We start from the raw sequence: 13475 nt of genomic DNA on the forward strand, positions 1-13475 counted from the left end.
ATGGTACGCAAACAATAGATTTCCCATTACCATTCTGGGTCCCCAGGTCATCCCTGAACTTCCCATCAAATATAATTTCTCCTGGGTGAACCATCAAGACCCTGGTTCAGTCAGAAGGCCCTGGCTTCTCAGTCAAAAATCGTCCACCACCTCAGGAATCACTCTGGAGCCTGTCAGCCCTGTAGCTGTACCACCTCCCAAATCCTGATCTTAAGCATTTTTCTCTGAGTACCACTTCCAAATTGTGTCCTCAAATATTCCCACTCTATTGGTTCTTTGCCTGAGGATCTCCAATCCACGTACTCCCACTTACTCACTCTCCATCACCATGCCTTCGACCTTGGTTCCTTCCTCATTAAACCTAGATTTACTGGTTTGTCATTATCATCTCTTGCAAAGAACCTGAACTTCTTTTTTGCCGGCCAAACCCCAGTTTATTTGGCTAAATCCCAGTGCCGGTTGGAGAAGGAAATGGCAACCCACTCCAGTGTTCTTGCCTGGAGAATCCCAGGGACCAGGGAGCCTGGTGGGCTGCCATCTATGGGGTTGCACAGAGTTGGACATGACTGAAGCGACTTAGCAGCAGCAGCAATGCCAGTTAGAACACAACCTTCTGCGTAATCTATGCCAGCCAGTGCTGAAGCAGCTGAAGACTGTTGGAAAGAGTAATACAACTGTTCTTACTGATCTAGCTTTAATGCCATAAATACCAAATGGGATTGGAGCTCTGATAAGCAATCCTACCACATTCATTTTCCTACTCTTTAATGACTGTCACCCCTTCTCCTCTTTAGTCAATCTTTCAATAACCCTCTCTCTCACTTGTTGATTTCACCATTTACTTCCCTAAGGAAACCCCTTAATGTACCTCCCACCACAAAAACCACCATCTATCCAACCTCTTACATTCATCCTGTCTTCCCTTCTGTTATGGTGAAAGAAGCACCCCTGCTTGAATCAAACATCAGCTACACCACTTGGACACTGGATTGCACCGCCTTTCACCTTCTCAAGACATCACTCCTATGCTCAAATCCACCCCCAGAGCCTCAATCTTCTCTTTCTATTGGATTAATCCTATCAGATCAAGAACACCTGTAGTAGCTCCTCCACTTCCCCTCCCCCCTGCGAGACCATAAACTTTCTCTCACGTGAGTTGACTATACCAATGGTTCTCAAATTTTTGATGTGTATTTGACTCACCTAGACGACTTGTTGCAATCCACATTGCTGGATCCCACGCTAGTGTTACAGATTCAGGTCTGGCATGGGAGCTGAGAATTTGGTGGTGCTGATGCTACTGATCCCAGAGCCACACTTGGAGAACTACTAATATAGCTCAGAGGTCCCCAACCCTTTCAGCAGCAGGGACAGATTTTGTGGAAAACAGTTTTTCCATGCACCACAAGTGGGGGTTTTGGGATGATTCAAGCATATTACATTTATTGTGCACTTTGCTTCGAATCTAATGCTTTCACTGATCTGACAGAAGGTACCAGTCCACAGCTGGGAGGTTGGGGATCCCTGGTCTAGCTGACTGCTTCTACCTTCCTCACCTCTCACTTGCCCACCTCCCAAGCTCCTCCACATGGTCTCAGTCTACCAAAGCCACTTTTGGAAGGCTATAAACGACTCCCATGTGCCCAAATCCAGCAGTCCCTTCCCTATCTGCACCTTGCCCTGACCTCTCGGGGCGTTTGAGGTGGATGAATACTCTTCCTCAAAACTCTCCTTCTTCCCTTGGTTTCCCTAAGACCATCCACTCCTTGTTTTCCTCCTACCTCAGCAATCTGTTCCCCTCAGTCTCTTTTGCTGGCTCCTTCTCTTTGGCGAGGCCCTTAAATGTGTCCCAGGCTTGATCCCAGACTCACTTATTTTCCATGACTACACTCTTCCCTTAGGGAGTCTCATTTATTCCTATGATTCTACGTTCAACCTGGATACTGAAGACTCCCAAATTTATGTCTCCATCTCTGAAATCTCTCAGCTGTAAACTCATCTAGCTTTTACTTGACATCTTCATGTGGGTGTTTAGTTTGCATGGCTAATAGGTATCTCAAAGTTCATACACCTGAAACAGATTCTTGATCGCCTTGTATTACAAACCCACCCCTTTCCCAGAATTTCTCATGTAACATCGCATTATTCACCAGTTACTGATAAGCCAGAAACCTAAAACTCTTCTTTTTTTGGTGTTACTTACAAATTGTAAGCACTTTTATTAAGATATAGTTGACATGAAGTATTTAAAGTGTGTAATTTGATAAATTTTGACATAAGTCTACACACCATGTGAAACCGTAAAACAGTCAAGATGAACACATTCATCATCCCCCAAAGTTTCTTCCTGCCACCTTGCAATTTCTCACTTTGCTTCTCCACTCCAACCAGAGGCAACCACTGATCTCACAATATATTAGTTTGTATTTTATAGAATTTTCTGTAAATGGAATCATACAGTGCATTTTTTTTGGTCAGGCTTCCGTCACTCCAGATATTTTAGATTCATCCATTCATCATGCTGGTATCAATGGTTCATTCCTTTTTACTACTGGGAATGATTATATTGTATAGTTTTACCACAGTTTGTTTATCCATTCACCTGTTGATAGATATTTGAGATCTTTCCAGTTTAAGACTTTTACAAGCAAAGCTGCTGTGAACATATGCTTTCATTTCTCTTGGGTAAATAAATACCTAGGAGTGGAATCACTGGTTTATATGATAGGTGTATGTTTAACTTAAAAAAAAAAAAAAAAACCAGCCAAACTTTTTCCAAAGTGGTTATGCCATTTTAGATTTCCACCCAGCTACCCAACACTCCAACACTTGGTAAGGTCAGCCTTCTTAATTTGAGCCATTGAAGTGTGTCCTGATATCTCTTCATAGTTTTAATTTGCATTTTCTCTAATGATTAGTGATGCTAAGCTTCTTTCCATGTGTTTATTTGCCATTTGTCCTCCTTGGTGAAGTGTCCATTCAAATCTTTTGCTCATTTTAAAATTTAGGGGTTTTGGCTTTTTACTGAGATATCTTTGTATATTCTGGGAAAGTTGTTGCAAATATTTTCTCCCACTCAATGACTTATCTTTTCCTTCTCTGAATGGTTTCTTTTGAAGACAAGAAATTCTTAATTTTGATAAAGTCTAATTTATCAATCTTTATGTTTTATAGATTATGCTCTTGATGTCATATCTAAAAACTCTACCTAACCAAAGATCACTTCTATGACTTCTCTGAAATTATTTATAGTTTTAAGTTTGACATTTGAGTTTGTGATTCATTTGATTTATGTTTTTAAAAAAATAGAATGCCAGGTATGAAGTGAAGTTCTTTAAAAAACACATGGCTATCAAAATATTTCAGTACCATTTCTTGTAAAGACCATCCTTTTCCCAGTGGATTTTATTTGCATCTTAGTTGAAATCAGTTGACTATGAATGTATAGGTACTCTTATGACCTTGCTGTAATTTCATTGATCTATTTGTCATTGGAAACATTAGATACAAATAAGTGACAGACATCCCAATCTTTCAGCCACAACCATCTTGCTGCAAGCACCTGATACAACTTGGAGTAATCCTTTACTCCTGGGCCACAAAGAATTAAAATACCTTACTTATAGTTTCATTTGAAGTAGTTTGATCTATATGCTGTGTCACGGAAGAAGGGGTAAAATTAACGCTAAAATTTGACCACTTATTCCACTGTGTTTAACAGTTTTAAAACTATCCTCTTGCAGGAGACTTCGAGTCAGACTATTTTAGAAAATCTGTGTAGATTTTTCTGTCTTTGGCCTAATTCCAAATTTGAAAATAAGCACCAGGTCAAACTGTATCCCTCTTTCTCCACCCTGTTGTCAGTCTTCCTGAATGAAGTGTCTGGACTTCAGCATTGAGGGATGAACTGTAAAGCATTGATGGACTGTTCCATGAGGGATTTGAATTGAAGACAGACCTACAAGTGACCTTTCTTGGCCAGCTTATTAGTGCTTCTAAGTAGTATTTAACTGTTACGGCAAAACCTGTGAGTGAACTCATGAAAGTATTTTTGATTGTGCAGAGGCAGGAATAGAAGTTCTTTCTCAGCTGTCTCAACTGACTGGCACGTTATTTACTGCTCCCACTGGGATTGCCACTGGCTCTTACCAACATCGTAAGTATGTATGCGTGCTGACTACTGTGTCCAATGATACCCACCAACTCCAGGATCACCAAGGACAAAACATAGCTAATAATACTGGTTCTGGCAATGTCAATTACTGCCTTTCATTCCTGCTCTGAAGGAGTGCTGTCACTTCCCAAACTAGTTCATTTCTCATCACTCAGTCATTTGCTTAGAAGGGAATTATTACAAATATCTGCTTCAAACCATCATTTGCAAAAATACCAGCTTTAACAGTTAAACAAAGATGTAGCTGATCTAGAGAAATGATAAGTACAGATCACAATTTTCTTCGTAAAACATTATCAATGTGCTTTCATTTGGAAAAATGAATTGGAGCTATAAGTAGCTAGTGAAGGGGCTGGCTCAAGTTTCATTGCAGTAGCATTAAGGGAGAGGAAGAACAAAGAGAAATTACACTTGAAAGCAAAATTTCATTTAGATACTAAAGCTGCAACTATTGGATCAAAATGTAACATTGTCTGACCAACAAGAGTGAAATTGCTTTGCTATAATAATGTTAATCATTTTCCCCTTTAAAACTCTCACTTCCTATCAAACAGGAATGGGAGTGATATAAAACTATATAAAGCTTACTTCTCTAGTCCTGAATGCTAAGTGCCTTTCAAGACAGGAAAGCTGGCATCATTGGGAGACTTGTAAGGGAGAAGATTCATGATGATACAACAAAAAGCACACTGACCTAATACAGTTTTGTAGCAGAACTTGCTTGTTAATTTTAGTTTACATAGCAGCAGCATCCAATGAGAGCATATTTGGCCCCATTCAGGGAGGAAATCAGCCTTGCAGAGTTAGCAAGGTGTAGACACTGCAGTTATAAAATGGGTTTTCATCTTTTTCTCCTCTGTCTCTTCTTCCTCCTTTTCCCACTCTTCTTCTCATTCTAGAACATGTTACAAATAGTTTCACGTTTGTCAGCAAAAAATGTGGAAAGAAGAATGAAACTATCCATTTAGGGCAGAAAATCGAATTTCCCTTGGCCCTGTGTCACTTAGTCACAGATTTTCAAGGAAAGAAACTTTCTTAAGCACCCATTTCAGTACATGTAGAGATAATCTGTAGAGAGAGAGAGCAGCTGGATATGGTGTAAATAAGATGCCAGGTTGGCTCCAATGGAGATAACTTTTGGATGACATGACAGGGAAACCAGGTAAAATGCGGTTTTCCTGTATTTTTACTTTTTAGGATGTGAACATAAAATAGTATATTCTTATTTGGAAGTCTATTCTGCTTTTGATGCAAAAATCCAGCAGCTATTTAATTTTACTTCAAATACAGTGTAACATGTCCATCTTATCAAAGAGTAGATAGACATTTGAAATTATTCATTTTGTCCTTTTTGAGTTTCTAATTTTACCTTTGAAAGCAGACTATGGGTGTTTATCTTAGTCTTCTAATGAGAAAGGGTAATAAGCCTGATATAAATACAATTAAGGGTATTTTTTTTTCTATACTGTAAACAAGAAGAACTCTTTCATTTGAGCTTAAGTCTGTGATACTAAATGGAGAAAATAATGTTAGTTCTTAGTGACTGGCTGGGACGACAGTGGGAAACGTCACCCCCTTCCATCTACTTCAGCGAATCAAAGCTGCAGACATGGTCCAGCCTCACTGACTTCCTGGAAGACACCTTGAAATCAGTAAGGAAACAATTAAGTCCTCTCTTCAGGGAGTTGCAGAAGAACATCAGTGGCAGGATGATAGGTAAGAACTGTTGCTACTTCTGTCTCTGGTTAATTATGAAGCTTGTCACATATCCAGAGTGAATACAAATGTAGGAATGCAGAAGTAAAAAACTGACTGTTTATTGTCTTTGTTTTTCATAGCTTCTTTCAGATATCATGAATATCCACGAAGAACAAATATATTCATCTTTAAAATGCTGAAGCAAATTCCTGGTTTCTAATTTTACCATCTTATTAATTCTGTCAGTCAATTGTTTACCTTGGCAAATTCACTTTGCTAAGCCAGAGAGCTCTGTTCTTTTCCCTCTAAATTTGCTCTCAAAGTTAAGCACCAATATCCCAGTTAAGCATCTCTTAGACCACAGCACCCATTACTTAAATTGTTCTATAATTAAATTCTATGTATTTTCTTTCTGAAATATTTAATTTGGTGATGGGCTTCATGGACAGGCCTATTGGACATTATTGAATTTGTTTTCACATTTATACTTCTTACTCATGATCCAATTATCACAATAAAGACTTTTGGAAACAATATCCTGTTTCAACTTTAGATCTTCATCTAAACCAGTCAGTTCTTCAAAATCAAGTACTTAAAAAAAATATTTAGTACGTTTTTCCTGAATCATTAACTGCCAACTCATTTTCCTCCCTAACTCTTCACATGTCTCTGAAGCACTGTACCAGTTAAGTCATTATATATCTATGTCTTACTTCTCTCTTCCCTTCCTCTGCCTTGCTCTGTCTATACAAGAGCTGTAACATACAAATATGCATGCAGGTATTTTATCTGTCAACATATGCCCATATCTCTTTGCATAAAGCAGGGATTTGTCTTTTTGGTTTTAACTGTACCACATTTAGTAGGTGTTCAGCTAATATTTAAAAATTGTTATGAGGCTAAAAACAAGGAGAAATTATTTCTCCTGGTTCATTCACAGATGTTAATGACTAGAGAGATAAATGAAAAGATTAACAGTAGAAGTGTTTTTCGATCATGTATGTCATAAGGCACGAAAATCAAATGGAAAAAGGCTGCTTTTCAAATCAGTGCAAGTTGCTCAAAATATTTTAAAAATATAGGTGTCTGTATGTATGTTTGTATGTTACTCCCTATGGACTTAAAATATTTATGGAATTGAGCACAAAGATAATGCAGAATATAGAAGAGCTTTTGGTGGAATTGAGAATCTAAACTTTATTTAGGTTCATTTTTACATGTTCTTTCCCTGTCCAATTTATATATTTTATTCAATATCAACTTTGTCAGGGTGGGTACCTTTTATATGCTACACATTTAGATGCTTTTGCTCATTTTCTACTTTATCTTGATAGATAATCTTCATGGCATAATAGAATTTTTATTCTTAGTCTGCATTTTTATCCACTGACAAGCAACTGTAAGGACTGAGTTTTCTTCTTGATCACATCTCTTAAATTAATTACAAAGCATATGGACTTATATTTACAGGGCAATTTGTATTTGACACCATGAATGTGGCTAACATTCTGAATAACCAAGAAATCATACAAGCTCTGGCAGATGGATTGATAGAACTTTCAAAAGAAAATTCTGTAAGTGTTCCTTTGAATAAAATAAGCTACAAAAACCCCAAAACTTAAATTTTAGTGTGCATTTACCACTTTATCCTTTAGGACACAATTCCTCAGAGAAATAGCATCAGTTTATGAAAACACTGAAAGAGTCTGAACCCAAGATGTATTATTACACAAAAATAGGAAAGTCTTCTTGGTTATTTGATATTAATCATATGGTACACTGTTCTTGGGTTCTGCAACCATGGGTTCTGCACACTCAGATTCACCCAACCACATGTTGAAAATATTCATTTAAAAAAATTCCAGGGACTCGCCTGGTGGCTAAGACTTCATGCTGTCAATGCACGGGACCTAAGTTCATTCCCTGGTCATGATACTAGAACCCACATGCTGTAACTAAGACCTGAAGAAACCAATTAAATACATATTTTTTAATTCCAAAAGTTTCAAAAGGTGAAACTTGAATTTAGCCATGCATTGACAACTATTTACATAGTGTTTATACTGTACTAGTACTATAAGTAATTGAGAGATGATTTAAAGTATATGGGAGGGACTTCCCTGGTGGTCCAGTGGCTAAGACTCTGCACTCCCAATGCAGCGGGCCTGGGTTCAACCCCTTGTCAAGAAACTAAATCCTGAGAGCTGTAACTAAAGACTGAAAATCCCATGTGTAGCAACTAAGGCCCAGTGCAGGCCAAATAAATGAATAAATAAATATGTAAAGTATATGGGGGTGTTTCCCAGGTAGTGCAGTTGTAAAGAATCAGCCTGCCAGTGCAGAACATGCAAGAGACTTGGGTTCAATTCCTGGGTCGGGAAGATCCCCCAAAGTAGGAAATGGCAACATGCTCCCGTATTCTTGCCTAGAAAATTCCATGGACAGAGGAGCCTGGTGGGCTATAGTCCATGGGGTCACAAAGTGAAAGTAAAGTTGCTCAGTTGTGTGTGACTCTTTTTGATCCCACAGACTATAGCTTACCAGGCTACCCCATCCATGGAATTTTCCAGGCAAGAGTACTGGAGTGGGTTGCCATTTCCTTCTCCAGGGCATCTTCCTGACCTGGGGATCGAATCCGAGTCTCCCACATTGCAGGCAGACGCTTTAACCTCTGGGCACACGCACCAAAGTATATGGGAGAATGTCCTAGGTTATATGCAAGTACTACACCATTTTACATAAGGGACTTGAGTATCTGAGAATTTTGGTATCTGCAGAGGTCCTGAAGCAAATCCCTGTGCATAAGGAAGAATAATTGTTGCAGCCCTCAGTTCAGGGGAAGCTGAGAACAAGACAGGAATGGGGTATTATCAACGTACCTGATGCTATATAAGGCTTGTAGTTTTCCAAGAAACAGTTCTCAAATCCTTCCTTGTAGTAATTATACTTTGTGGGGGATTTAACATTGCTTTTGGACACTTTCTCCTTATCCTTCATGGTTTCAACTTGGCTTCCTGGGTAAGCACCAGACATCTCCTGGGCTCATGGCCCAGTGTGGAGCTTGAGGAGGTGCAGGTAGCCATGAATTTCTTCTCTGAAGACTCAACTCCCCAGTGCACTAGCCAACCCTCTCACAGGAGAATTCAGCTGATAATATGATCAGGGATGTTCACAGGGATAATCCCGAGGCCCTGAAATTCTCTGCAGTATTCTCAAACACCAAACAATTATTCAATGTTTGATGTTGGTTCATGGTACTTATGCCACCAAATTATTTTAAAATAACCTTGTATGATATAATTTTCATGGTGTTCAAACTTACAGCCTGAGAGGGAACCAGATTTGGGAGTCTCACCAGGGTGTTTTCCCCAAGAATTCTGCTGCTTGGAGGCTCTCTTCTTTCCCCTGTGACACACCAAAGTTGTCCTGTCCCCTTTCCTCCTCTGGCTAAGAGGCCAGTGCGGGCCACTTTGGTTCTGAAGACCTTGAGACCCTCCCACAAGACCTTGGCATCCTCACTGAACTGTGACAATAAGCTGAGAACCAAGATTAACCAGAAAGCCCCATTTATTGCCTCGAATAAGAGTTACTTTGTTTTCTAGACCTGTAAATTAGGTAGAAAGCTGAAAATGCTACTAGAAAATGTGTGCTCATATCTGCTGCACTCTTGTTGACCTGCATTTGAAGTAAAAATTCTTTTTGGGGGGGGGGGTTGGTAATCTTTCAGGACAACCCTCTGGAATTTTTGTCATATTTTCTGCTAAAGAAATGTAGTAAAAAGAGCAAGCATGTTGAAGGAAATGTCATTCTGACAAAAAGTGACCCAAAGGCAACACACAGTTTACTCACGAAGGTAAAATTACTGTGGCATTTTTATGCTGTTGCTTCACTGTACAGTTTGAGAAATGTGCTTAAGAAACTCATAATCAGTAATGATAATTCTAACCTGAAAGCTTTCAATTTGTCATTTCTTGTAAGAACTTTATTTTCATGGATTTTTATTTTTAAAAGGGTGTTTTGTAGTTTTATAATGTTAGTAACACTTAATCTACTTGATTAGTGGATTACATGGCACCATGCTGATGAGAGTAACACTAGTTGACTCTTAGGGGAAGAACCGAATACTTGCCTTCTGTCCAACGTAACCTAAAGAGATTTTTTTTTTTGCAGCCCAGGACACTTTTTTGGTGAAACTAAAAATGGTTCTTTTTTTTTTTTCCTTTTAGTTGAGATTCAAATTCATAAAAGAAAAAAAAAAAGTGGGTTTGAAGCTAGTTCTTTAGTCGAGCAAAAATAATTTTGCCAGTACTATATTCAGAATATGTACATTCTTGGTTAAGTGAAGTAATATGGATTCAGAAAATACTGAAAATTGCATTGTCATTCAGAGTACTGATGTCTATGAAAATGCCATTTCATGCCCATTGGAAAAGCACCTATCTTTGATGATTGAAGGCTGGGGATGCCACCCCTAACACAAAGTCACCGTGGAGACTGTTAGGAGAAATAGACTTGTAAGTTCCCCTAGTAGCAAATGGTGTGTTGCCCTATTAACCTGATATTCTGGAAGACTTTGTTGCCCTGGCTTTACAGGACAATACAGGGCAGGGAAAGGCAAACGGAGCACCACTGGGGCCACGTCCTCTCTGCCAAGCTGCCCTAGACTCACTCAGCAGAATGAAAGGCCTGCAGTTATGCAGCACCTGCCCTCTGTCTTTAGTAGACCATGCCTCTTAGCAGAACCCCTACTCCCTGAAGCAGCTTATTCTTCCCAACCACAAGCATCCTCTCCAGGAGGAGTCTTGACAAACACATTCCCAAGGACATCAAAGCCTTTAGATGTTAGAAACCTGCTTCCCTGTAGCCTGACCCCTAAATCTATCTCTTAGGAAACTCACAGGCCATGTACTCATCAGGGTTCTCCAGAGAATCAGAACTAAAAGACCTGCTCTTGTTACATCACCTTCCTGTAATAAAACTACAGAAATGTTAAATCCTTAATGCCTGGGAATATCTTTGATATTTTCCTTTTTAAAAAATAAAATTAGAAAAAAGAAAAGATGTTAGATTATTATTTGGTGTTCTGTTATTTAACACTTGGGAGCTTGTGCATGATGCCCATGAAACAAAGTTGGTGGACCTATGAAGGAAAACCACAGATTAAATATAGGTGCTGAATTCGGATAAAATGGAGGTGAGTTTCTCCACACCTTGGAGTTTACTTTTAAAAGTGTAGATATTCATCCAGAAGAGCACACAAACGCTCAGCCATGGGAGTAGAAAGTAATGCCTTCTTCTGAGACAACTGTTTTATAGATTGTTCCACAAGGGTTTGTGTAGGACCAAATACACATACATATATACATATAGCTGGAGAAGGCAATGGCACCCCACTCCAGTACTCTTGCCTGGAAAATTCCATGGACGGAGGAGCCTGGTGGGCTGCAATCCATGGGGTCACTAGGAGTCGGACGTGACTGAGCGGCTTCACTTTCACTTTTCACTTTCATGCATTGGAGAAGGAAATGGCAACCCACTCCAGTGTTCTTGCCTGGAGAATCCCAGGGACAGGGGGAGCCTGGTGGGCTGCTGTCTATGGGGTCGCACGGAGTCAGACACGACTGAAGTGACTTAGCAGCAGCAGCAGCAGCATATACATATAGGTAGACAGCTAGCTCACTCTATATATCTATCTATCATCTTGCTGCTCAGTCAGTAGTACAGTAGTAACTCCTGGCCTTGATATGCCTGCAGTGTTTACACTGATGCTATAGAACCATGGTGATAGGTCACAGCCAGAATCATAGTTGTTCTTCAGCATTATCATTGTCACAACTACTGCATGCATGCTCAGTCGCTCAGTCGTGTCCAACTCTTTGCGACTCCATGGACTGTAGCCTGCTAGACTCCTCTGTCCATACGATTTCCCAGGCAAGAGTACTGGAGCAGCTTGCCATTTCCTTCTCCAGGGGATCTTCTGGACCCAGGGATAGGACCACATCTCCTATGTTTCCCGCACTGGCAGGTGGATTTTTTTTTTTTACTACTGAGCCACCTGGGAAGCCTCACAACTCTTTCTGGACCCTAATTCAGGTAGTCAAGTGTTTTCTGGGAGAAAGCACCAGCAATAAGTAGGATGTTAGCAATCTAAGATCCTAGAGGAAAATTCCGAATATATGATCCAAAGTGTCCCTTACAGGCCGTGGAGAGAGTCAAGGCAAAGGCCCATTGACTCAAAATAATTGTTTTCTTAAAAGTTTGCTACTCTGTTACTTCCTTTGAGTTCATCCTTCAGAATGAATAACAAATGGCATCTTAACCTAAGAACAGGTCCTAAAAATCCTAATAATTAGATAATATAAAATGAGAGAACATGTTGTTTTTAGGTTCAAACACAATTACTATGTCAAATTGACTTGCTATCCACAAAGAAAAATTTACAGTTAAGAAATAGCTGTAGCTGGGAATTCCCTGGTAGTTCAGTGGTTTAAAAATTCTTAAAAAGCTGTTGCTGAGCCAGAGGTGAAACAAAGCCTAGTCTGAGTAAGCAGGTTCTGAGATAGCCAGGGTGGTCCAGGAGTCCACTGCTGAGCTTCAGTGGCTGAGCACTCATGGGAGCCTGTCCAAAGGGATGATACACCAGGTAAGGGGCCTCCGCCATCTGTGGAATCCACAGTTCGAATCAGTATGGCTTGGGTTCTCTTAACCTCCAGGCAAGCAGGCTGAGTTTCATTTTCATTTTATACCTGCACCCACGTCTACCTACACAACTGCAGTGTCACTGCTGACTGGTTGAAGTTATCATTTCTCTACATGAATGATCAGCTTTATTACATATTTTGAAAGAAGACAATCTTCCAAGCATAGAAATTTTGAATTATTTTGTCAAAATTCAAAGTAGATTCCCTCTGACCTGGCATAAATATAAATACTGGAGTAGGAAATGACAACCCACTGTAGTATGCTTGTCTGGAAAATTCCATGGAAAGAGGAGCCTGGCAGGCTCAAGTTCACGGGGTCACAGAAAGTTGGACCTGACTGAGCATACACGCACACAAGTATAAATACATGCCAGACTGGTGTGGATCAGCCCCATATGGGAAAGGACATGGTGAAAAGACTATGTGGAGCAGCCATGAAGTGCTCAGACTCAGGTGGGGGCCCTGCAGGCCCGGGAGAAACTGGCTGGCTGCATGTGCTTCTGGGCCCAGGGGTCTTACACAAAGGCTTCAGGCAGCCATAAGGCATGTCTGCAGGTACAAAAGAAAAGTGTGTTTTTGTGTGAGTAGAGTAAGACAAAAGGAGTCTTGGTTATAAATTGGTGTTTTTCTTCTAGTTTCACTCCTACATATCAAGGGGTTGCCATGGATAGTTTTATCTTTGACTCGGAAGGGCAGCAGTAGTGACCATTAATTATCATTAGCTTTCAACACAAACGTGGGACCATTGTTCCATTTCTCGGGTGGACCCTGGGATGCTGCAGGGAAGGCGGAAGGGGGGCTATTTTTTAATGTGATAATTTATATGTAAGCCACAAGAAAACAAGGCAAAGTGAGGAAAGAATAAGCCATATTTAAATGTGGAAACAGATCTAGAAATGGCA

General features: G+C 39.9%; 1 protein-coding gene across 1 annotated transcript in view; it reads left to right on the plus strand.

Moving 5' to 3' along the window:
* The window catches only part of ECT2L (epithelial cell transforming 2 like), a 64661-nt gene that overhangs the window by 32504 nt on the left and 18682 nt on the right, over positions 1–13475 (plus strand). Inside the window, exons 9-12 of the mRNA XM_052646001.1 lie at positions 4064–4156; positions 5708–5890; positions 7343–7446; positions 9600–9725. Of these exons, the coding sequence (XP_052501961.1) occupies positions 4064–4156; positions 5708–5890; positions 7343–7446; positions 9600–9725 (506 nt within the window). The remainder of the gene's footprint in view (positions 1–4063; positions 4157–5707; positions 5891–7342; positions 7447–9599; positions 9726–13475) is intronic.

This window comes from Budorcas taxicolor, chromosome 9, assembly GCF_023091745.1.
Source record: "Budorcas taxicolor isolate Tak-1 chromosome 9, Takin1.1, whole genome shotgun sequence".
Classification (NCBI taxonomy): Eukaryota; Metazoa; Chordata; class Mammalia; order Artiodactyla; family Bovidae; genus Budorcas; species Budorcas taxicolor.